This window comes from Planococcus citri, chromosome 3, assembly GCF_950023065.1.
Source record: "Planococcus citri chromosome 3, ihPlaCitr1.1, whole genome shotgun sequence".
NCBI lineage: Eukaryota > Metazoa > Arthropoda > Insecta > Hemiptera > Pseudococcidae > Planococcus > Planococcus citri.
The window spans coordinates 6,044,823-6,069,526 of NC_088679.1; the positions used below are offsets into that span (position 1 = coordinate 6,044,823).

General features: G+C 32.8%; 1 protein-coding gene across 2 annotated transcripts in view; it reads right to left on the bottom strand.

Annotated features, from left to right (window-relative positions):
• Nucleotides 1-21,207: 21,207 nt before the first annotated feature.
• loaf (lost and found) overlaps nucleotides 21,208-24,704 on the bottom strand; it is a 46,318-nt gene continuing 42,821 nt past the window's right edge. For both annotated transcript variants that reach the window (XM_065354513.1, XM_065354514.1), the window contains exons 7-8: nucleotides 23,766-23,816; nucleotides 21,208-23,533 (exon numbers count right to left, since the gene is read on the bottom strand). In XM_065354513.1, coding sequence (XP_065210585.1) covers nucleotides 23,493-23,533; nucleotides 23,766-23,816 — 92 coding nt within the window. In that variant the 3' untranslated portion in view covers nucleotides 21,208-23,492. The remainder of the gene's footprint in view (nucleotides 23,534-23,765; nucleotides 23,817-24,704) is intronic.

Sequence of the window (24,704 nt, forward strand, 5' to 3'; positions counted from 1 at the left end):
AGAACTACTCAAAACGAATTGATACCGTTTCCAATCGATTTGGCATGTCGAAAATAGGGCATATCCCAAAGTTCAGCTTTCTTGGTCAATTTGGTGAAATTTTGATTTTTCCCTCATTTTTGGCCTAAATTCGATTTTCAAAACTTCACCAAAAATCAAAAAACGCACTTTAGCACTTGAAATTTTGACAGGTGATAAATTTTTGCATGATCTTTCGATCTGCCTTTGTAAAGTTTGAAAAATTTCATGCAAGTCCTATGTTGAAACGCAAAATCTGCGATTTCGGCTGACCTGTCAATCAAAATGGCCGCCATTTTGTAAGTAAGACCAACTTTTTGTTGGGCAAGTTTGCTTTAAAATGTTCCTTAGGATGTCCCCTTTAAGAAAAAAGTTGTCCCGGAGGACCGGGGGGGGGGGGGTGCAATTACTTCTATTGTCATATGCCGGACTATGATATAAAAAATAATTTAGCCAACAAAACAGGATTTTAAGCAAATTTTGACAAAAAAAATTGTTTTCGCGAAGTGCATTAAAAAAACAATTTCTGGCGGCAAAGACAGGTTTTTTGGTCAAAAACAGAATTTTTGGATTGGTCAGGATTATTTATTCACCATAACCGATATGAAAACTACGGTGCTCAATTTTCACAATTTTAGGATTCGATCTCGAAAATATGATGGTGGTTTCGGGTCGGAAAATGGCCCCCTTTCGAGAGAATATCGCAAAAGTTTTGTATCTTTCCAGTTCCATTGTTTTGAAAATTTTCACTTTGGTGCCCCTACTACTTCGTTCGCTTAGAATAGATACGTACGAGACGACTAATTGTAGATACATCTGGTTTTCCATTGCGCATCTCGCAGCTCGCTTATTAAGGCTTTAGAAAAATATGCAATTCACGCTGCAGCATGCTGTATGACCCGTAAAATATAACAAATCATAAGTCAAACGAAAAAATATTAAACTTGACCATACTACATGACGAGAAAGTAACGCGCAGGCCGCCAACTAACCAAAAATATACCATTAATTTTACGACCCATATTTACAAAGATATAAGTACAAGTACGCAGCCTCATCACTAACAATTGTCTTTAGTTTGGCGAATTTCTGCCAGGCGATAATTACACGAGTATCGAAGCTATGTACATGTGTAGAAAGAACCGAGCAAGGTAACGTATGTGCCTATATAACTGTACCTCCTCATCACCTAGCACCTACCAAAATACTACGAAGGTCTAGGTTAGCTTGCATTTGTGGCTGATGTGTGAGCACAAGTGCAGGGCATTAAAACGTGGGTTCGTAGCTCTGTTTAATATTTTCTAGCCATATGAGTACAATTCCGCGTACAGTGAAAGCGATTCACCTTCGGGTGTGCTTTCAGGTGTTTGCTAAAACTCGAAAGAAAGAGAAAGTATTCTTTTTTTTTTCTTCTTCAGCGCTGCATTTATATAGCATCCTCCTGCACCTTGCATCTGGAATCGGTTCGGCAATTGTTGCCTTGAAAACCCGGTACCGTTTGACCACCTAAATCGGCGACCCTGCCCTCTTATGGCCCCCTCCTTCGGCAACTTCGAATCTAACAGGAATCAAGAAATGTTGCCTTGTGCCTTGTGGCCCACCGACAGATCCATTCTTTTTATTTGAACAAAAAAAAGTGTAAAAAATTCTCATGTAGCCGGAACATATACTACGAACGGACGCGCGAAACAGCAATTAAATTTTTATTATATCTTTCATTTTCATCTGAAATATGGATGTAATGCGCTTCGTAATAAATAATGGCAGCGGCGGCGGAGTCGAGCGGTTACCGTAACCGCGCCAAAGAGAAAATATAACTGTACATTCGCGTACTTTGAGAAATACTAGAGAATAAGTTAGGTAGGTATACTATGGCCAGTAAATGAGCATTTTGTACCGTGTATTTAAAGGTAGAAGACGGGGGCATGGGCAGTTTCAATTTCAGAAAAATTTTCTCCCCTCTTCCGGTCCAAAGTTTCACTTTAGCCAAAATTGCACCGGGCTATGATAGCCAACGGTATTTTCGTGTTTCAATTTGATTATTATTGTTCCTCCTCACCGCTCCTAGGAGTAGGAACCCATGGCTCTCTCGTTCTATAGTCGTAAGTTATATCTATACCTGCACCTAAGCTGTTATTAAACCATTTTTTTTATGTCATATTATTTCTAGCTTTTTATATAGGTACCTACGTGCGCTGTAGCATCGTTGTGTGTGCTTTAAAAAGTGATCAATTTTTGCCCTTTCACTATCGCTTGAGATATTATATAGTATCTACTTACTAATATATGTCGTGGCTTTCCAACATATAATGAAAGATATATGTTATGTATTATGTTGGCTACGTAATTTGCGAATTAAGAAAATTGATTATAGGACTAATGGTGGATTTTTGTCATGTTTAATAAGATGTAGGTACCTAATATAAATGTACCGGTACGATCGTGTAGCTGACGTGAGTTTCATGGTAACTTTCCTTCCGATTAGCTGTTACCTAGCTACTTTCAAATTTTTTGAAATATTTTTCAAAGGACCTGGACAAATGTATGAACATTGTTTTGTGATTATGTTCTGATGAAAATTACATTTATTTGAGAATCTTAAGAAGGTAGCCTACATATTCAAATTCATAAGTTCGCGAAACACTGACATTGAAATAAAATTATTGACTGAAAATTTGATATACTTAGTTAAGATTAGCCTGACTACTAATAATGATATAGTGTAGAATTTATACCATTGGTGGTGAAGATTAGAAATATTCCTTAGGCGGGGAATATTATGCCAATACCTAGATAGCTCAGAAGGGTTGTAGTTCGTCTAACTCACAGAAGATACCTAAGTAATAAATAAGACTGCTTTACTTACTGTGTATATTTTTACAGTATTTACATAAATTCATTGACATAGACGTGGTAATCTATAATTTTGTTAGATAGTATGAAAATGAATGAATTCATTAATGACAATGATCTAGTCATGTGTGCAATGGTTAGATGAATAAAATAGAGATAATAATCTATCAATGAGATTTTATCCTAACTATGTTCGGAAGACAGGATATGCAAAAATAGGTCTAAAATAATATTTACACAAAAATGGAATATTTGTTTAGTCATCATAGATTTTGACACCATGGCGGAGAATCTATGATAAAAAGAATAATATTAAAATTAAGTAGGTGTATCAATGTATCTTACCACTTACTTGAACTGTACGCTTTTAGTTTTTCTCAAGACTTGCAAACAATTTTTTTTCAAGAATTCCAAATTTTGCCAAAAATTGCGTGAAATTTTGTTTTTTCGCCAGAATTGTTTTTTGCAGGCAGTATTACAGCTACCAAAAATTCTAAAAATAATTATCTTATAGTTATCGAGAATTCTGATCAATTGTATCGCAAAAATTCTTGCTTTTAAATCTTGTTTTTTCACTGAGAATCGAAAAAAAAACTATCTTTGAGCCGGTAAAAACTATGTTTTCTTGTCAAAATTGTAAAAAACCTTTCTTTTTAAATTCTGATTTTCTGCCAAGAATTACAAAGGAAATGTCGTTTTTGTGCAAATATTGCAGAATACCATCTTGTTATTGCTAGACTTGCAAAAATCCTGTTTTTTTTTTGACAAAATTGAAAGAAATTTTAATTTTTCCAAAAGTTGCAAGGAATCCTAAAATGTCTGAAAATCCTGTTTTCAACAGAATTATAAGAAATTAAACTTTTTTTGGCGAAATTTTAGAAGTCCTGTTTTTTTTTTTCAAAATAGCAATCGTACAATGTTTTCTCTCGAAAATTAAAAAAAAATCTGCTTTTTTGGCAAACTTTTCATCTGAAGTTGAAGAACTTGTCGTTCTATCTTAATATTTTTTTCCTTTAGGAATTTTGAATTTTGTTCTTCATTAGTTTTCCAGCATTGTTGCTAAATACATTTGCCCAATTTCCACTCTGCGAATTGAAACATTTTGTGAAAAAATTCCTCGATCCATATTTTATGTTGCTGAAGTTGCCAATCAAACTTTAATAATTTCCATTTATCACCTCGATATTTTGGAGTTTTAATTTTTTTCATTTTTTCCAATGTTCTCCAAAAACAGAAAAATTTTGAATTTTTGAAATTAAAAGTTTAGAAGTATAAATTTATAATCCGATCCGTCTCCAAGTAAATAAAGCCCAAAAAAAGGTGAAAATCCATCAATTTCATCACGTAGGTAGGTAAATACCAAATCAACTCCCAAGCACTTTTTCGCTGCACGGTTACAATCTAGACATGAAGCTTGAATTATTTACCCTGAACTGTGGAATATTCCGCTATTACGTCTTCCTCTCGCAATAAATCTGTCTACTTGATTCTTTACGAGTGACGAGTAGATGATTATGTATATTTGGAAAATTGCATTCGAGGTAAAAAAAAATCGAAAAGGCACCACTCAGGCTATGTTCATTTTATATTCTCAGATACTTTCACTCTTAACAATTCATCTTTGTTGAATGAACTTTCTTCTGCTTTAGGAGGCGGTGTGGTTGACGCGAACGTGGACAGACTAAGGTATTACAGTTAGAATAGCCTCGTCCAAAATACACATATGCACGTAGATTCCATCACACGAGGCGTTAGGTACTTCTGTTATAGGTAACGCTACATTGTGTGTTGGTCGGCGCACTTTTGAAAAATTAAAGCACTTAATATGCACCCAGCTACTATGTTGGTAATCTAAACAACAATATATATTTACATAGAGTCGACTGCTGGCTGCACACCTACCTACCTACGTTTTTACAATACAAATACACGTGTATGGTATGGTAGGTAGTTTATGGCAATGGCACGTACCTAATTCATAGTCGCGATATTTTGAGCATAATAGGTACATACATCTATAGACCAATAGTATAGGGGCACCAAATCAGTCTATCGTTTCAAAATCGCAAAAGAGTAGAACCGGAAAAATACATATAACATTTTCGCAATATTCCCTGGAAAAGGAGCATTTCCCGACCCCGAAAACACTATCACATTTTCGAGATCAAATTTTTCAGTTTTCAATGTTTTCAGTTTCATTTCCAGTTTCTGGTTTTGTTTTCAGAGTTTTCAATTTTATTCATTGTAATTTTTATAATTTTCAATTTCAGTTTCAGTTTTTAATGTTATTATCAGTTTCAAGTTTCATTTCAAGAAAGTTCCAAATTGATTTTCAGTTCTTTATTTTATCCTCAAATTCTGAATTTTGTGTTGCGAGCTTTCGATATAATTTTCAATCCTCAATTTTATAATGTTTTTTGTTTATTTTTTAGAGTTTTTAATGCAATTTTCAATTTTATTATCGTTTTTTTTATTCTTAAAGTTTTTGATGGTATTTTCAATAAATTTTATTTCATGTTTTCCTTTTAATTTTTATAATTTTCAATTAGGTTTTGTATCAATTTTTGATTTCATCTTCAGAGTTTTTAGAGCCATATTCATAATCACGTTAAAATATTCCTTTTTATTTTTAGAATTTTCTATTTTATTTCCAATTTCCAATTTTTCCAATTACATTATACTAGATAGGTATGAATCTATTATTAGATTTTGATTTCATTTCCAGTTTTCACGGCCAAATTTTTGGAGTTTTTGGTTTTATTTTCCGTTTTTGATTCTATTTTACGAGTTTTCAATAAATTTTAATCAGGTTTTCAATATGTCGAGGATTTCAAATACAATTTTAAGTATTCGGATCTATTTTCAGAACCTTCAGTTTAATTTTCAATTTTCAACTTTATTTTTACTTTTCCGTTTTCAATTACTTTTTCATAGCTTTTGCTTTAATTGTCAGTTTTCAATTTTGATTTACCTGGTTTGTAGAGGTAGAGATTTCAATTTTATTTGGGTACAGTTTTCGCTTTCATTATAATTTTTTGATTTGTAGTAATTCTTGGAATTTCAAATTTCGTTTTTAGATTGTTTTAAATTTTATCCCATTTTATCGATTTGATGCCAGGAATTTTTAAATTCCATTTTTAGTTTTCAACTTTACTTATATTTCAGAGTTCAATTTATTATTCCATCTTTCCATTCAATATTTTGAGTTCTCAATTTTATGATCAGCTTTTAATTTTAATCTAAGATTCTGTGATTACATTCTCAGTTTTCGATTTTATCATTACGTAGGTACCTATTTAAGTATCGTAAGTTTCTCAGTATTCTATTTTAGCGTTTTCAGCTTTATTTTTAATTTTCATTTCTTGGGGTTTCCAATTTTATTCCATTTAATGCTTGGAATTTTCGATCTAAATTTATTCAATTTTATATTTAGTAAGGTTTACATTTTAGCTAGTTCTAAACTTTTCATTTTCAGCATTTTTGGTCAAATTTGACAGAGGTCAGATTGGCCCCACTGCCGAAGGTTGTGCATATATTACGAACCCCTTATATTGAAAATATTGGTAACGTGTGTAAATTCCTTAAAGAAGGCTAAGTACACGATGTACTCGCGCATATAAGGCCGCACCCTATTGGTACTTTGCCAAAAAAACAGATTATTTTGTAACTGTCGAGGAATTTAAATTTTCTGCGATTTTGGGAAAAAACAGTTTTGAAAAGACAAAAAAATGACTTCAAGATTTTTGGCAATTTCGGTAAAAAATAAAAATTCTTTGTAACTTTTTTGGAAAACAGAATATTTTGCTATTTTGTCTAAAAACAGGATTTTTTGCACTATTTCCAAGAAAAAAAACGAATTTCTTGCAATTAATTTAAAGAAAATATAATGAATTGTTTGCATTTCAGAATTAATGCAAGATTTTTGCAAATCAGGCAACTGCAATGCTGTAGGTTTAGCGAGAGGGCAAGATAACAATGATGCAGAATTTTTTTTGCAGGTCCAGCAATGAAGTACTTAGGTGTTCTGCAATTTACATATATTTACACAAAAACAAGATTTTTTGCAATTCTTGGAAAAAAAGCAGAATGCAAAAAGCAACATTGTTTACAATTTTAGCCAATGACGTAGCATTTTCAACAACTATAAATATAACAACTTTTTCACAATTTTTGGCCAAAAACCTGAGTTTTTTGCAATTTGTGGCCAAAAAAAGTACTTGGGTGTAAAACAAGAATTTTTACCATTTTGACCAAAATAAGCAGAATTTTTGGTAACTTTGATAATAATAGAATTCCTTACTATTTTTGGTACAAAAAACAATGTTGCCAACAAAACAGGATTTAACTCGAATTTCGGCAAAAAAATTGTTTTTGCAAAGTACATTTAAACAAAAAACAATAATTTCTGGCAGCAAAAACAGCTTTTTGCAGTTTTTGGAAAAAACACGATTTTTTGCAATCTTTTTGGCAAAAAAGTAGAATTTTATTAATTTCAATTTTTCAAAAAAAAATAATAATAAAATTTCTAAAATGATATTTTTCAAAAATTTCGACCAAAAAAATAAGCTGGGGAGCACAGAAAAAGCAATGCTTCAAAATAAGAGTCACATTAATCTCCGCATAAATAATATTGGCGTGAACAATAAGAACATGTGTGTATAAATTAGGTATTTTTCGCGAATATTTTTCGATTGTATTATTAACCAGGTTATTATAAACTAAACGAGAAACTTTTATCACGATTGAAATTCGTGTGCAAAAATTTCTCCTATTAATTTAGGGCTGCGACTGCGTCATTCTCGTCGCTGACCCGGCTACACCACAGTATACATAGGTATAATACGAGTAGAAAAAATTCGGAATAACTAATTTATTCTCAGTTCCAGAATAACTCCACCTGAAGCTTGAATCCGGTCTTAATGACTGCATAGGTGGTATAAAATATATCGAAAGAATTGTTGCAGATTCTGACGAGTGCTTTAAAGCGTGTCGATGACGACTACAGATACGATAGTAGATTTATTCATTATAAATATTTGCACACCTAGGAAGGTACTCGTAATTGATTTAACACGGTGTGTGAGAAAATGTATCAATATCAAGCTGTCTATATAATGTCTCACAGGAAGGAAGCCACATTGAATGTGATATAGGTATAGTAAATCGGAACACGAGATCAAGTCAGGCGTCAAATTATAGAAGAATTGGTAAATATCAAAGTAAATACTCGAGCCCATTAGTCGGTTAATGTTTTAATTATAACCTTATAACGTGTCCGCCGAAAATCTAACTAAGCGGAATTAAAAAGCGGAACTAAACTGTTTATTAACAATAGCGTCATAAGTCGCTAATTATTTAGAGTACGAAGATGCACGAGGCGCGAAGCGTTAAAAAAATAATATTTTTATTCGATATTCCACCGCCGGGCTGCGTGAGGAGAAAAGGGATGATGAAAAAAAAGCTATCGGAAAAGGTTCGTAGATGAAGAAGGATGAGAAAAGGTGCAGGGATCACGAAGAAGAATTGCATTTCAACGCTATACAGTCGCGTAATTAATGGCGAATTTATCGCTTAGAAAGAATAATATAATCCAGTCCATAAAGATCTGGGTAGGTAGGTAGAAGAATATCCGCCATTGCCAGCACTTCAACACCTAGCTAGCTATGCTATTAAAAGTAATGCAATTTTTTTCATCGCATCGTTTAGTTTGGAATCTCGTGTCGGTATGAAGAATTCGTAATTAGGGAAAATACGAGTAAATTGATTATTTTTTTTCTCTCCCTTTTCAGCGTTCGGCTCTTTGTCTATATCTGTACCCAAGTCTCAGCTATACCTAATGAAAGCAAAATGAAATTCACTCGAGTCGAAGAGAAAACTCGAGAGTGTAAGTTGGTTCTCGCGAGAGGAAAGTTGTAAAAGCGTGTACCTACCTACCAAAGAGGATGATGAAATTTTTATTCTATTTAAGTCACAAACAATCACGTTCTTGTTGATTTACCGGTTTCGCAATCGCAATCGCAGCCACCGTGGTCCAGTCGCCAGTCGGAGTCATTGCGCGAGATTTGGGCGATAGTCGCTGTGCTGAGATGCCGGTGAATGTCCGACAATTCTGGTATGTGTATGTGTCTACCAAAGAGACGGATTAGGTAAACGACAAAGGGGTGTACACTGTATACTGGTACTCGTTAGATGTACTCGCTGCACGCTCGTGTACAGTAAGTTATAATTGTCACACCGCTGTACTCGTATACCGAGTACACTGATATTTTCTCCTAACAAAACGATCCGCGCACCGCAGCAATATAACCGACCGGAAGACATCCGGTTTAGAAAATTGTCCATAAAAGACAACCGAGAGAGGTTTAAACTTATCTCGCGCTAGACATAAAGAACTACTAGAATGTAGTTCATTCAAGGACAGTTACCGCATTTAAAAATAGATGGCATAGAAAAAAAAATGCGCTGCTCTGACCCAATAATCCGAATTATACTTTGATTTATAAATCAACAAAACGAAAATTTAAATTATCAAGGAAAAAAGCGAGAAAAAAAATCCAGTAATTACGACAAACGTTCGCGTTCGGCGAGGTGACTTTATCCAGAAATCTGACTTTTTGAATTCTTGTCCCATTTCGTTCACGTATATAACACTATACGAAGTTAGGTGCCAGAGTTGTTGTGGCTGACGCCGGCACCATGTTTATTACATGTTCGTTTATTTTACCGGATATTTATGAGTTAGGAAATTTTTCAAATAGGGATTTGTTTGGTGTAGCCGAGATGCATGGAGCATGGAGCTGGAGCGGGCCAAGCTAACAGATAAATTAAGCGAACTGCGCAGAAGTCGTGGTGCGTGCAAGACTGGTACAGCTTGGTGTGTGAGCGAACACAAGTGTATAAGGTACACCTACGGTTCAATTAGTGTGATTTGTTTGGAAATTAATCGAGTTTGGATTTTTTTCATTTGATAACAATGTGTTGGCTATGAAAGGACATGCAGTAGTTTGTGTGAGTTTTAGGTGTCGATATGCATCGACATTGTGTAGCAAGAGAGCTATAGTAACCTTACCGTGTGTACTGTGAGTCATCTACATTACATAGATCTAATCCTCCGTGAAAATGAGGTACCTACATCAATACAAAACTTCAAAGATCTGGATTCGAGCTCTTGAATTAATTTCAGAATCCCTCAAATGTCTGAATTTAGGGAACTTTACGAGTAAACAGTACCTATTACTTTGGATGAAAAAATAATTCCCTACTTTTTATCTGCAAAAAAAGTGGTACCGGTAGCCCCCCTCCAGTTGAAAATTGAAAAAAAAATAATCAAACTAGACAGCTAAGCAAAGCTTAGCTGCAAAGTGTGCGTAGCTAGCTGCCTTTTCTACAGCTATAACCGTTATTACATCTAGGTAGTGCATAAGTGAATCAACCATGTCACAGTGATGAGAATTTTTGAAACTCTCACTGCTTCAAAATAATAATTGTTTTTCAGTGTTTTCATATTTTCCAAATTACAATAGGTATTTCAGAATAATTTATAAGCTTGTATTGCTTCTAAATTAAGAAATTTCTAGTTGTTTTTCATAGTTTGCATTGTTTTAAAATTTACAAAATTTCAAATCGATTTCCCGAATTCCCCATCGCTACAATTTCATAAAGTTTTCAATAAATTTTCAGAATTTTGCATTGCTGCTGAGTTAGGAAATTTGCAATCAATTTTTAGAATTCACATTGCCTCTAAATAGTCAAATTTTGAATAATTTTTCAGAATTCTTATTGTCTTTAAATTAAAAAATTTCAAATTCAATTTTCAAGTTCATATTGTTCACAAATTGTAAAACGTTTACTCAATTTTTGGAATTTACATTGCCTCCAATTTTTCAGAATTCTCATCTTGTTCATAAATATTACAATACTTATTTTATATAATTTTCAAGTTCACATTATCTGCAACTTACAGAACTTTTAATCAATTTTTGGAATTCTCAGCGTCTCTAAATACAAATTTTCATACTATTTTTTTTAGAATTTCCATTGTCTTCAAATTTATAAATTTTCAAACCAATTTTCAGAACTTGCTTTTTATTCTAAATTAAGAATTAAATCTTATAAAATATGTTAAGAATTTGAATTGCCTCTAAATTACACAAAAAAAAATATGGGTAATTTTTACAAAAAAATTTAACTAAATACTGGTATTTAGCACAATTAAGTACCAGATCCCATTTAATAATTTTTACTGTAATCATTTAGTAAAAATTATCATGTTAATAAATTTTGCTATAGGTACCTACCAATAGTAAAAATCATTTTGTTTTAATAATTTTTACTAAATCATGATAATAAAAATTTCATGTTTCAATTGTACAAAAATTAGTTTAATTACTCATTTTGAAGTAATTTTTAAATTATAAGTAAAAAGTTAAAAATTATTCATGTCAAGGTAATTCTTTTAAGAATTAAATCTTATAAAATATGTTAAGAATTTGAATTGCCTCTAAATTACACAAAAAAAAATATGGGTAATTTTTACAAAAAAATTTAACTAAATACTGGTATTTAGCACAATTAAGTACCAGATCCCATTTAATAATTTTTACTGTAATCATTTAGTAAAAATTATCATTTTAATAAATTTTGCTATAGGTACCTACCAATAGTAAAAATCATTTTGTTTTAATAATTTTTACTAAATCATGATAATAAAAATTTCATGTTTCAATTGTACAAAAATTAGTTTAATTACTCATTTTGAAGTAATTTTTAAATTATAAGTAAAAAGTTAAAAATTATTCATGTCAAGGTAATTCTTACTATACTTATGGCTATAGGTAGATAGAAAATTAATGAAATGAATTTTTAGTTAGCAAATGATATCATAATTCATAACTCAATTTCAGCATTATTTTTGCCCCATTATCATGTACTACGTAGGTAGTAAACTCCAAAGCATTTACCTATCCGATTTTCCTATGAAAAATCTGTCACCTACCTACTTACCTCACGGGGATTCGAACCTGGGTCCCTAAATTTCCTATTCCTACCTACATGCCCTATCCACTCAGCCACCACATCACTACGAGGGTTACGGCATTAAAATAATATATTTGTTTGGTAAACACCCCACCAAGCCTCTCCCACTTGAAATACACAGCTGGCAGACTGGGGGTGTAACAGGGTACAATGCAACGCAGCTGTTTATAAAATGATGAAAGGATAAGGCTGGGGGTATAGCAGGGTACAATGAGCGGCAGGTGGTTTACAAGTCCCCTTTCTCCTTTTTTAGGATTTAATGCATTAAAATAATGAACTAAAATTGCAATTACTCAGCAATTACCCATCCGAATTGAATGAAAATTAATCTATTCCCTCCGCCTTAATGATTCTCAAATGGTGTCCAATAGGTACAAAAAACGGTTGGATAGCTTAAGAGAACATTCAGTTCCAATAAAATTTCATTTCTCAAAGCGAAACCAATAGTGTGCTACGCACACTAAAAAGGTTCAGTTCATGAAGATTTTTTGTTTCTGCCAATTTTTTTTAATAATACCCTTTCCAAGAAAGAACGTTCACCGGGCCTTCGAACTATATTTGCTCCCTAGTAAGGAGCTCCTCAAAGTTGGAAAATTTTTTTGAAAGTATTTTATTTCCACATTCGAATTGTTCTACATCACCCCCTTTTCGAGAGAAAACCTTTATTGGACCCCCCAAATGATGTTGACTTTCTTTCACAGGACCCTCCCCCTCCCTAATTTTTGGGAAATTGAAAAAATATAAAAAATTGATGTCCGTAGTTTGAAAATTTTTCATTTATGGGCAGAATCTTTCGAATTAAGCACTTTTTAAAGAAACACTCTCCCAAATGGCGTTGGTTTCCTATAAAGCCGCTCAAAGTTGGAAAAATCACTAAAAAAATTGATAAATTGATATCTCTATACATTTTTTGAAAATATGTTTCATTTCTGGGTAGAGTATATTTTTAGATAATCACATTTTCAAGAAAAATTCCATTTTATATCCTCCAAATGATCATGTGTCACACGAACAAAACCCCTTTTTGAACTTTTACCCGATTTGGGGAAGTGCTGAGGGTCGTGGATGGGGTCCAATCAAAAATCTGACGTCATATTCGTGTTCAGCGTCACCATGCAAAAACATACAATTCGATGTATCACATGGGCCAGACCTTTTTTGAAAGTTTCGCCCAAATTTGGAGGGAGGGGGTGCTTCCCCACCATAGAAAGATCTCATCTCGATACTTGAATATTTAAAAATATCATCAAAAGATACATCTCAAAAATTTTTCAGAATTTAAAATGGTAGCACGCTCTTACAGCGCCATTTTAAAATTTGAACTTTCAATTTAAAAGTTCAACTTTCAACTTTTGAAAATTTCAAAATGCTTACTCAAAAAGTTCAAAATGCAATGCCATTTCGAACTGTTAAATCAGTTTTTATCAAAGTACTATAGTTTTGGAGAAATGCGCTGCTGTAGTTCAGTACCTCGAGACAATGTGAAAATAATGGAAGGCCCCCCACCCGCCCCCTGAGAGGGCTGGTACTAAACTGAATGCGGGTTTCTCACTTATTGGGTGGGTAGATATTGTAAAAAAAATTTGAGCGAAATCGAACGACATGACTCAAAAACGTTGGTCGAATCAACATGGAATGACCCTACTGTAATTATTAAGGGAACCCCTATTTGACATGCTGTTTTGAGGAACCTCAACTCGAAGGGGAGGGGAGTTGCAGCGATATGAATTGAAGCACAAACAAGCACAAACGAAATACAAACGATTTCATCAATTTTTTCCCCTTAATTTCCATTTCTAACCCCTTTTTCAAAAACCATTTCTCCAGCCCCCCCACAAATTATCCTCATTTTCTTGACGATTGCCACCATTTTCAATCCGATCGGCGGTGGTGGGGGGGCTCGCATTTCCCCAGACACCCACAAGGTGTCCTCATTTTCTTGGGAAGGGGCGAAGCACAAACGACGGGACTTGAAGCACAAACAAGCACTAACGAAGCACAAACGATTGACACCATTTTCAACCCAATGGGCAGTGGTGGGGGGCTCACGTTTCCCCAGCCCCCCACAAACTTTTCTCAATATCTCCGAAAGGGTTAAAGCACAAACGACCGGACTTGAAGCACAAACAAGCACTAACGAAGCACAAACGAATGACCTTACTTAGACCCTTTTTGGCGGTGGTGGGGGGGCTGGGGAAATGCACCTAGGACCCCAAACGGAGATGGAAAGTCAAAATTTATTCTGCAAACTAATTTCAATATATGCTACGAAGTCGTCTGCTGGTGGATTTCAAGCCGTTTTGGAGCCTCCAGCGACTTTTTGAGAGGTCGTATGGTGTTTTTTGGAAAATTGAAATTTCTGACAAGTAGCTGGAAGCTTCAAAATCATTCAGAATCATTTGAAATCACCATGTAGTCGACTTCATATTGTATTGAAATTAGTTTGCGAAGTAAATTTCAGCTTGCCAACTCCATTTGGTAAAATGTTGCGGGAATTCCAAGTTTCAAAAATATACTGGAGGCTCCAGTAATTTTTAAAAATTCGCTGGAAGCTCCAAAATGATTTGAACCCACCTAAAGTCGTCTTCAGAGGGTGTTAAAATTGGAGTGTAGAGTAATTTTCAGCTTTCCATCTCCATTTGATGAAATTTTGTGAAAATTTAAAGTTTCAAAAATCTGATGGAGGCTCCAGGAATTTTCAAAAAGTCACCGGATGCTCCAAAACGACCTGAAATTCACTTGCAATACTTTGTAGCGCAGTGAAGTTAATTTGCAGAATAAATTTCAGTTTTCCAACTCCATTTTGGTGAAATTTTGTGGAAATTTCGAGTTTCAAAAATCTGCTGGAAGCTCCAAAACTAATCAAAACAGTTTGAAATCGTTTCCAATCGATTTGGCATTTCGGAAATAGGGTATATCCCAAATTTCAGCTTTCTTGGTCAAGTTGGTAAAATTTTGATTTTTTCCCTCCTTTTTTGCCTGAATTTGATTTTCAAAAATTCACCAAGAATCAAAAAACGCACTTTAGCACTTGAAATTTTAACAGGTGATAAATGTTTGCCTGATCATTCGATCTACCTTTGTACGGTTTGAAAAATTTTGTGCAATTCCTATGTTGGAACGCAAAATCTGCGATTTCGGCTGACCTGTCAATCGAAATGGCCGCCATTTTGTAAGTAGGTATAGCCACTTGTTTTTTGAGGACAAGGGCTAGAAATGTTTCTTAGAACTCCCCCTTTAAGAAAAAAGTTGTCCTGGAGGATCGGGGGAGGGGGGTGTGCAATAAATCCTTATGCGGGCTTCCCGACCAAATGATGTAAAAATTCATTTCTGAAAAAAAAAAAAAACATGAATACGACTGGTACGAGTATGTACATACCTGAGATGCCTCCCACAAAAGTATTTTGCAAATACAATTTTTTCTCCAAAAATGAATAAAATAATGATGAATTGATATCCGTACAAATTTCTTGAAAATGTTTTATTTCTGGGCAGAGTACCTACTCCTAGATAACCATATTTTCTCCCAGTAAACCCATCTTTGATCCTCCAAATGATGTTGGTCTCCTTGTATGAAGCCCCCAAAGTTGAGAAATAGTAAAAATCCTTATTTTAAAAATGATGCATTTTTACAAAAAAAAAAAAAAAAAAAAATCAGAACTCATAATCTTATTAGGTACAAAATATGAAGGCGGATGATCGCGTCTCATTTTATGTGTGAAACGTGCCTGCCCATTTTTTGTCGTATGTTGATTGTCGGTCCAACTCCAAGTTAGGTAGATGTCATCCGTCTATATCTACCAACAACTTCTGCTGATTTTCCTTTCTTTTTACCGCTTTTGTACGTACAAAATTATACGAAAAAGGTGTGGAAGTTGTAATTGAAAATGAGGTTTTGCTGGTTTGTCTAGAGGTATCCGTTTCACGGAGGCGAAGTTACTTTGTAATTAGTCATATTGCGTGTAACATAGAATTGATAACATTGATAAAAATGTCTATAATGTACCACCTTATACTTTACTTACGTATTATATTTACATTTACACACGACTTGTTCTACACCAACAACATGTGAAATTTTTTCAAAAGAAAATGTATAATATTTGTAGGTATGTACCTGTATTGATTGTGAACTACAGGTATGGTATGTATGTACTTGGACTTACTGACATAAATGCTTCAATGAAGTCTCTCCACATGCTTGCAAGTAGCTGTCTTGTACGGTAATTTATCAGGTAGGTATTCGCTTTTGAAACTAATTTGTTGAAATATTTCATCACCACGGATGTGGAGGATTCTTTAGAGCATGGTCTCGTATCGTCGAAGGTCGATGAAAAGGCGATAAGTACATATAATTCCAAAATTTCTTTCTTCAGACTGAAATCACACTTGTCAAAGGGCAGATCTAGCATTTTTTTTTCAATTTTCACTGTTTAGGTCGATGCGAAATTCATTCGATTAATTTAGCATGTGTAATTACAACATATAGGTACGTATTAATTTCATGATTCGATCCGAGCGTTTGCCAAAATTACACACGTACTATTTCCGAATACGATACATGTCCTAGGGTACCATTATACCAACACAAAAACAAAAATTCAAATTTGTCATTATGTAAAACTTTTATTTTTATACAACTTGGACCTATAATTAATGAACGTTTTGACCCACATTTGTATCTAGCAGCTTTTTCGTGGAAATTCGACTCACGTGGTGGGACTCAATTTGTTTCTCGTTTTGATATACCGACCTATACCTACCTGTACCTATGTTTGATGTGCTGCGTTTCGTGGCAGGAAATGAAAAAAAGTATATAATTATCGACGTTCGAGTTGACTTTTTTTTTCTCGCTCTCGTATTCTCTCGATAGTCTGAGAATTTCACGAGAAATGAAGAACAGGTGAAAATTCGAACTATCGTTTTTAAAGTTGTAATGTTTTAGTATTTATTGCTTACATGTTATGCAACGAACAGCCTTTCGTGCATATTTTAAAGCGATACCATAATATGCTTTCAATTTTAAATTTTGATTGTCGAAAATTTTTGTATTTTTGAAAATGCTTGGTATATTTTATTTTACTTTAATATTTATTTTGATATTCACTTTAAATTATTAAAATGTGTTTTTTTTGTGTGTGTTTCAGGTAAGTGATCATGAAGTTGATGCGATGCAATCAGTTTTCAAATTACTTTGATACAAGAAAATATCGAATTGATGAAGTATCTCAGGAACGTGTTGATGTAGAAAATTATTTGAAAAATTTCAAAGGCTGGCTTTTATGGGAATAGATATGTTTAATTCTACCCATCCTCTGTTTATACATTTTTGAGAATGCTTCAATGCCCGAAAACTAAAAACACCTTATTTTAATAATCAATTAATAATTTTACGTATCTTTTTTTTTCAGCATACTTAGGTGTTTTGAAATATTTTTGTGTTCAATCACCCTCATCCCTAATCCTCTTGTACATATGTTGAAAAGATCTTAGTAAAGTTTAACCTTGTTTTAAAAGCCTTATTTCAGTCTTAAAATTCCTTCGTAGAATTAATAGCTAGTTAGGTACCAAACATTCATTATGTTCGCGTGTTTCGAAGTAATTCAGGTGTCAGATATGCTGCCTATCTGATGAAGTGAAGGCACTACAGTTATAAAGAGCCAGTATTAACAACCTAACAAGCGTAATTAAATCATTATTATCGGTAGGTTATCTCAATTGAAAGCCTATACTTATTTGTTAAATGAGAAATGAATACCATTATAGGCTTAACTAAACTGAATTACTCATACAAAAATTAAGTAACTATCAAGTTTCAAAAGGGAAATATTGTATAAAAAACATCATAAAGTTTAATGTTTTTCATTAATTTTTAATTATTATTTTGGCGAATAGTCATGTTTGATCGTGGGAGTGTTTGGGGGATGGAACCCGAAGATTGAACGGAGGGTTTAGCCCAAAAATGATGAGAACCGAAGTTAAAAATCAATTTTCAGTCCTTTGCATGAATTTATTCATTTTGAGGGCTTCATTTTTGAGATAGGTACTTGGTATTAATTGCAAAAAACCTGCAAAAATTTCGAAAATTTGAAAAGAGTCATTCAAAACTCTTGAGTGCTCTGGAGAGTGTTTTAGGAGTAGAAAATCAAATTTCCAAATGCCAATAGGTATACCTACTCATGTCATGATTTTTTTTTTTCACCTTGATGGCCTTATTTTATACTCTCATACTTTTTTTTAAAATGCTGATTTAATTCGTAACTTTTAATCTCTCTATAGACTTTAACTCGAAATAAGAATGTATATATTACCAAAATAATTAGGAATGAATTTTTGGAAAATCAATTTTTCAATCCTTCGTATTAGGTACATTTTTTTTGGAGAAGGGAGAAAAAAGAGTGGTTTTCATGGCCAGAGTGGGGAACGATTTGAGTCAAAGATGTCGTGATTTGATTCGTAATTCAAGTCATTTTTTTTAAAGCTGTAATTCATGATTCATGATTCGTAACCATTTTATGAATCATGATTCATGAATTTCATTCACAAATCATTTTCGAGCCCTTCGTTCTTCGCAACATTACCCTTGATTTTTACAACATTTTACTCGGATTTTGAGATTTACTCGAATGTACTTTATATCAACTTCGAACGCGGGGCGACGTTTCAAGAAATTTGTTGCCAAGTTTTCCTCAATTTTAGACGTACTGAAATGTTATCAATTTTTTCGCAATTTTCAGTCATTTTTATGCCTGTATTTCAGTTTTCATGGTTTTTTATACGATTTTTGCAAAATTCAATTTTGTTTATTGATTAAGTAGGTATATTTTTGTACCTTATTAATTTTATTATTCGTCTTTTATAATTATTGACGAAATTTTCACTGAATTTTGCTCAAATTCAGAGACATTTTGCATTATTTTGATCAATTTTTGGCCATTTTTAACTGTATTCATGTCATGTTAACAATTTTAATTCAATTTACATATGTTGCATTTGTCAAACTTTTATCAATTTTTTGTCGTCTTTGACTATTAATATGCGAATTTTACAGTTGTTGCCAAATTTCATTCAGTTTTGATACTTACTCCATAATATTTGATCACATTTTTTGGTAATTTTCCCCAATATTGTTTATTTGATTCATTTTTGCAATTTTTTCAATTTTTACTCAATTTTCGCGATGTTTTTATTTAGGCCAAAATTGAGGGAAAAAATCAAAATTTTACCAAATTGACCAAGAAAGCTGAATTTTGAATATACTCTATTTTCGACATGCCAAATCGATTGGAAACTGTTTCAAACCGTTTTGAGCAGTTCTGGAAGCCTCCAGCAGATTTTTAAAACTCGAAATCCCCACAAAATTTCATCAAATTAATAATGGAGTTGGATAGGCGAAATTTACTTTGCGAACTAATTTCAATACGCTATGAAGTCAACTGCATGGGATTTCAAGCTGTTTTGGAGCCTCCAGTGATTTTTTGAAAATTACTGGAGCCTCCAGCAGATTTTTGAAACTTGTAATTTCCCTAAAATTTCATCAAACGGAGATGGAAAGTCGAAATTCGATCTGCAAACTAATTTCAATACGCTACGAAGTCGACTGCTGGTGGATTTCAAGTCGTTTTGGAGCTTCCAGCGACTTTTTGAAAGGTCGTATGGCGTTTTTTGGAAAATTGAAATTTTCAAAAAGTGGCTGGCAGCTTAAAAACCAATTGAAACCACCATGTAGTCTACTTCATATCGCACTGAAATTAGTTTGCGAAGTAAATTTCGACTTGCCAACTCCATTTGGTAGAATTTTGCGGGAATTTCAAGTTCCAAAATCAACTAGAGGCTCCAGTAATTTTCAAAAAGTCGATGGAGGCTCCAAAATGATTTTAACCCACATGAAGTCGTCTTCAGAGGGTGTTAAATTTGGAGTGTAGAGTAAATGTCAGCTTTCCATCTCCATTTGATGAAATTTTGTAAAAATTTGAAGTTTCAAAAATCTGCTGGAGGCTCCAGTAATTTTCAAAAAATTGCTGGAGGCTCCAAAACGACTTGAAATTTACCTGCAGTACTTCGTAGCGTATTGAAATTAGTTTGCAGAGTAAATTACAGCTTTCCAACTCCATTTTGATAAAATTTTGAGAAAATTTCAATTTTCAAAAATCGACTGTAGGTTCCAGTAATTTTCAATAAGTTTTTGGAGGCTCCAAAATGACTTGAAATCCACCTGTAGTCGACTTCGTAGCGTATTAAAATTAGTTTGCAGAATGAATTTCAGCTTTCCATCTCAATTTGATGAAATTTTGTGGGAATTTCGAGTTTCAAAAATCTGCTGGAGGCTCCAGAACTGCTAAAAACGGTTTGAAACAGTTTCCAATTGATTTGGCATGTCGAAAATAGGGTATATCCTAAATTTCAGTTTTCTTGATCAATTTGGTAAAATTTTGATTTTTTCCCTCACTTTTGGCCTGAATTTGATTTTCAAAAATTCACCAAAAATCGAAAAACGCACTTTAGCACTTGAAATTTTGATAGGTGATAAATGTTTGCCTGATCTTTCGATCTACCTTTGTACGGTTTGAAAAATTTTGTGCAAGTCCTATGTTGGAAGTTTGGAACGCAAAATCTGCGATTTCGGCTGACCTGTCAATCAAAATGGCCGCCATTTTGTAAGTAGGGCCATTTTTTTTTTTTTTTTTTAGTTCAAGGGCTAGAAATGTTCCTTATGACTCCTCCTTCAAGAAAAAAGTTGTTCCAGAGGATCGACGAGGGGGGTGCAATAGATCCTTAAGTGGGCTCCTCGATCATGAACATTGTTTGGAAAAATGATTTCTTTTGACAAAAAATGACAATTTTGTCAAAAAATGACTATCTTTGGCAAAAAAAATTACAATTTTTGATAAAAATTAACTTTGTTTGGAAAAATGATTTAATTTGGCAAAAAATGACTATTTTTCAAGTTAATGACAATTTTTGGCAAAAATGGGTTACTGTTGGCAAAAAATAGCAATTGTCGATGAAAATGACATTTTAATTACGTGTTTCGAATCATTTTCCAGAATCAATGGTTCTTGATTCGTAGTTGTGAATCATTGAATCAAATTTTCATTCATTTTGGCAATAAAAGGGGCAAAGTGCAGTCGTAAGAATTCAAAAAATTCAAAAATTCTTGTATCTATAGTAATACAAGTATTAGATATGTTGCCTACTTATTACAACAAAGGCGTAAGCTATTGAAATAATCGTCCGATCGGTAGTAAAACTCACGTTCAGTTCAACATAAAACTCGAAATGAATACACAACACACCAAATACCTAATATTTTCAAGAATCTATGTATTTTATTTCTAGCGAACGCGACCTCAATAAATTAAAAACTAGTAAGTGGGTACATCATGTACATACAATTTACAAATATCATTTTAAAATATTATTATCATTATAAAGGCTGAACTGTATACAAGCTTCGAAATCTATTTGATTCAACTAACTAATTGACAGACATGAATTTCTTTTCAAAAAAAAATCTTCATTCCAACTAGTATTACTACAAAAATAATTTATCTTAAATGGCTGTACTGAAGGAGTAAGTATAGCACGTTGGTAATATTTTTTTTTTTAATAACAAAGAAGGTATATTGTATAAATCATACCTATACTCATTTAAAGATTTTTTTCGTATTAGGTACCAAAGAGAAAAACAAAATAGTAAAAAAAGAATACAATGATTTAGCTAATTAAATGTAGGTATAAAGTATGCAAATATCGTACGTATAAAATTTTTCATTACGAAACGAAAAAAAAAAATAGAAAAAAGAAATACATTTGTAACATCAAAAAAAAAAATGAAACAAATCAACAATGTAAAGCCATAATAATATTACTTAAAAGACAAAAAGGTACAAAATAACTACCTATAATGTATAAAGATCTTATCATCAAGCATCCTCTTATGTAAATTCGTGAAATTCACAATTTTTTTTCTTTTTCGGTACACTTTTGGATCAATTTTTCTTTTAATTTAAAATTACACGCAACGTAACATAATATTCTAAACACTCTCCTGTCTTGATCCATTTCCAAATTGAGCTAAAATCATTATAACGACTGTAAATTTAAAAAAACAAATTATTTTCGGCATTGTCGAAGTAATTTTACGTATCATGGTCATTATGGAGATATCGAGAGACACGATCGTGTAGTATTCAATTATTATAAAACAAACGAGTCTCGTACAAATTACCAGTAACTATCGTTGGTTTTACCGGGTAATTCGTACAAATGGTCAAGAATATATAACAAAAGTATATAATGTAGGAATATTAGAAATAATAGTAATAAAAATACATATGTATGACGAGTTTAATAATGATAAGTTAGTTAATCATTTCGGTAGGATATACCTAATAATAAGCGATATGATAAATGAAAAATTTCACTAGGTTTTAATGGTCTCAAATACTCGACGACTCAATGTTTTAAAAATCGTCTCGTATTTTTCGGCCAAAAGTATTCGAGATATTTCAATGAAAATTGGAAGACTTAATAGAACCAGGATTTTTTATTCTTGTCCTATTCCAGATTCAAAAGCTTTTATTCCAAGAGAACTTAAGCGTACCTAGATTACGAATACAAATCTTCGTGTACAGAAAATTGATTGGTAGGTATAATTATTAAGTAGGTAAATTTAACCGTGATATTTATAATTTTTCACTAAAATGTTTCAAAAATAATAAAAATTGACTATGTTACAATTATTTTGTTTCTTTATCTAAGAAGAGGAAATACAAATAAAAATTATCTAAACAGTAACTATCGCCATCGCGTCGTATAGGTAAATAACTCTAAACATTAATAAATAAAAACATCGTCGAGTAATTCGATAAAACGCGGGTATAATTATTATATCTAAGGTATATATCTCTTCGTTTCAATTTTTTTTGGTTTAGGAAATCATGGAAAATGATATGTACATTATTTAACAAAATTAGGTACTATCAATTGTTATAAAAGTATAAAAAAAAAATAAAACCTTCAAATCATATAAACGGATTTATAGTAGGTAAGTATAGGTAGTTCGAAGCGTGATAGGATTATATGCCCGATGATTAAAGAAGTGATTAAGGAGGATTTTTTGTGCTAATGAACACAGATCAATCGGACATGTAATTCTTAAGCCATTATTGTTGTGGTAATCCATAATCTTACGTATTAGAAAACTTATCAAAATACTCTTAATAAAGATATAACAGAGAATAACGATTCTAAATTTTTTTTCAATTTTTTTTTTCAAGATATTCAGTAAAACGATTACTAGATACATACAGAGTGATTCGGATAAGAATTTACGCAAAATTTATACAAGTTGGTTGAAAAAATTCGGAGAAGTATTTATAGTTTTCGTTTTTATATTTTTGTTCGCGAGTTCTTATCAGAATCACCCAGTGTGCTGGCGTAAACAAATGATAATATTATCTGTAATTTATCACAATGTGAAAAATAATATTTAAATTTATCAAATATTCACAGGCAAACAGGCACATTTTTAAAAAATTTAAAGAAACGCGAGCCGACCGTCTAAGGGTACATCGATCGGTTCAATTTACACACCCTGCTAGCCGAGGTAATAGGTCAACCTCTGGAAACATAAGAAAAAGAAAAAAGAAAAACGTTTTAATAGAGTTACGTCAGTTTATAGATAATACGTATAAATAGGGTAATACATATTATAACTATCGATAGGTAGCTGTTTAGTGCTTATTTTCTACTTGGAGACGTTCTATGTAGGTTTGCAGCGACTCTTTCGCTGGGATTTATATTGTTTAACTTACTTATAGGTAGGCACTAGGCATGCTATTATTTGTACTCACCTACGCACTGTTTAAACGAACCACTCATCTTTCTGACTTGAAGAAATATCACTGTAACAAAAATAATGATTCTATTAATTGACATTTTTGCACAAACAGTATACTTGAAAGTAATTGAGTAATTCATTAAAAAAAAAATTCAACGTTCAAACAGAGAGTCCTATCTACCTTGAATCAAGAAGAATCGATTTCGTTGCACCAGATTTTTGATTATTTTTTTTAGAATAGAGAGGAGAAAAAGAAATAGGTTGATGCTGATGCATCTATGATAGTTAGGACCATCGAGAGCCAATGTGGGCCTGGTGCAAATACATTTATGTATAAGTAATTTGGTTCTATTTCTAGGGATGAAACTGCATAGAGGTTTTTGAGAGGGGAAGCGGGGGAGGGGGGAGTTCAACTGAAAATTTTCCGACTGATATACGGAAAGAAATACCATTTTGACGATTGATACCCATCATATTATTCATGACTTACATATAAAAATTTCAATTTTCTGCTTTGCATTTTTTGGGGTCCAAATATGGATTGTGAATTTTTAAATATCAGGTCGGACAGAACTGATTAATTAATCAGAGTTAGAACTGAATAATCATAATCAGGTCAGAACTCAATAATCAGAATCAGATCAGAACAGTGATTGATCAGAAGCAGATCAGGCCTGATCACACTTTATGGATAAGGATCAGATCAGAACCAGTTGATGATGATTAGATCAGAACTGATGTATCAGGACCAGATAACATCTAATAGATCTGGATCAGATAGAATCTGATTGATCAGGATCAGATGAAATATGATAGATCAGAATCATGATTGAAGAGGAACATATTAGACCAGATTGATCAGAATCATATCAGAACTGATTAAGTATTCAGAATTAGATGAGGCAAACTTGATGAAGATCAGATCAACACTAATTGGTTAGAATCAGTTCAC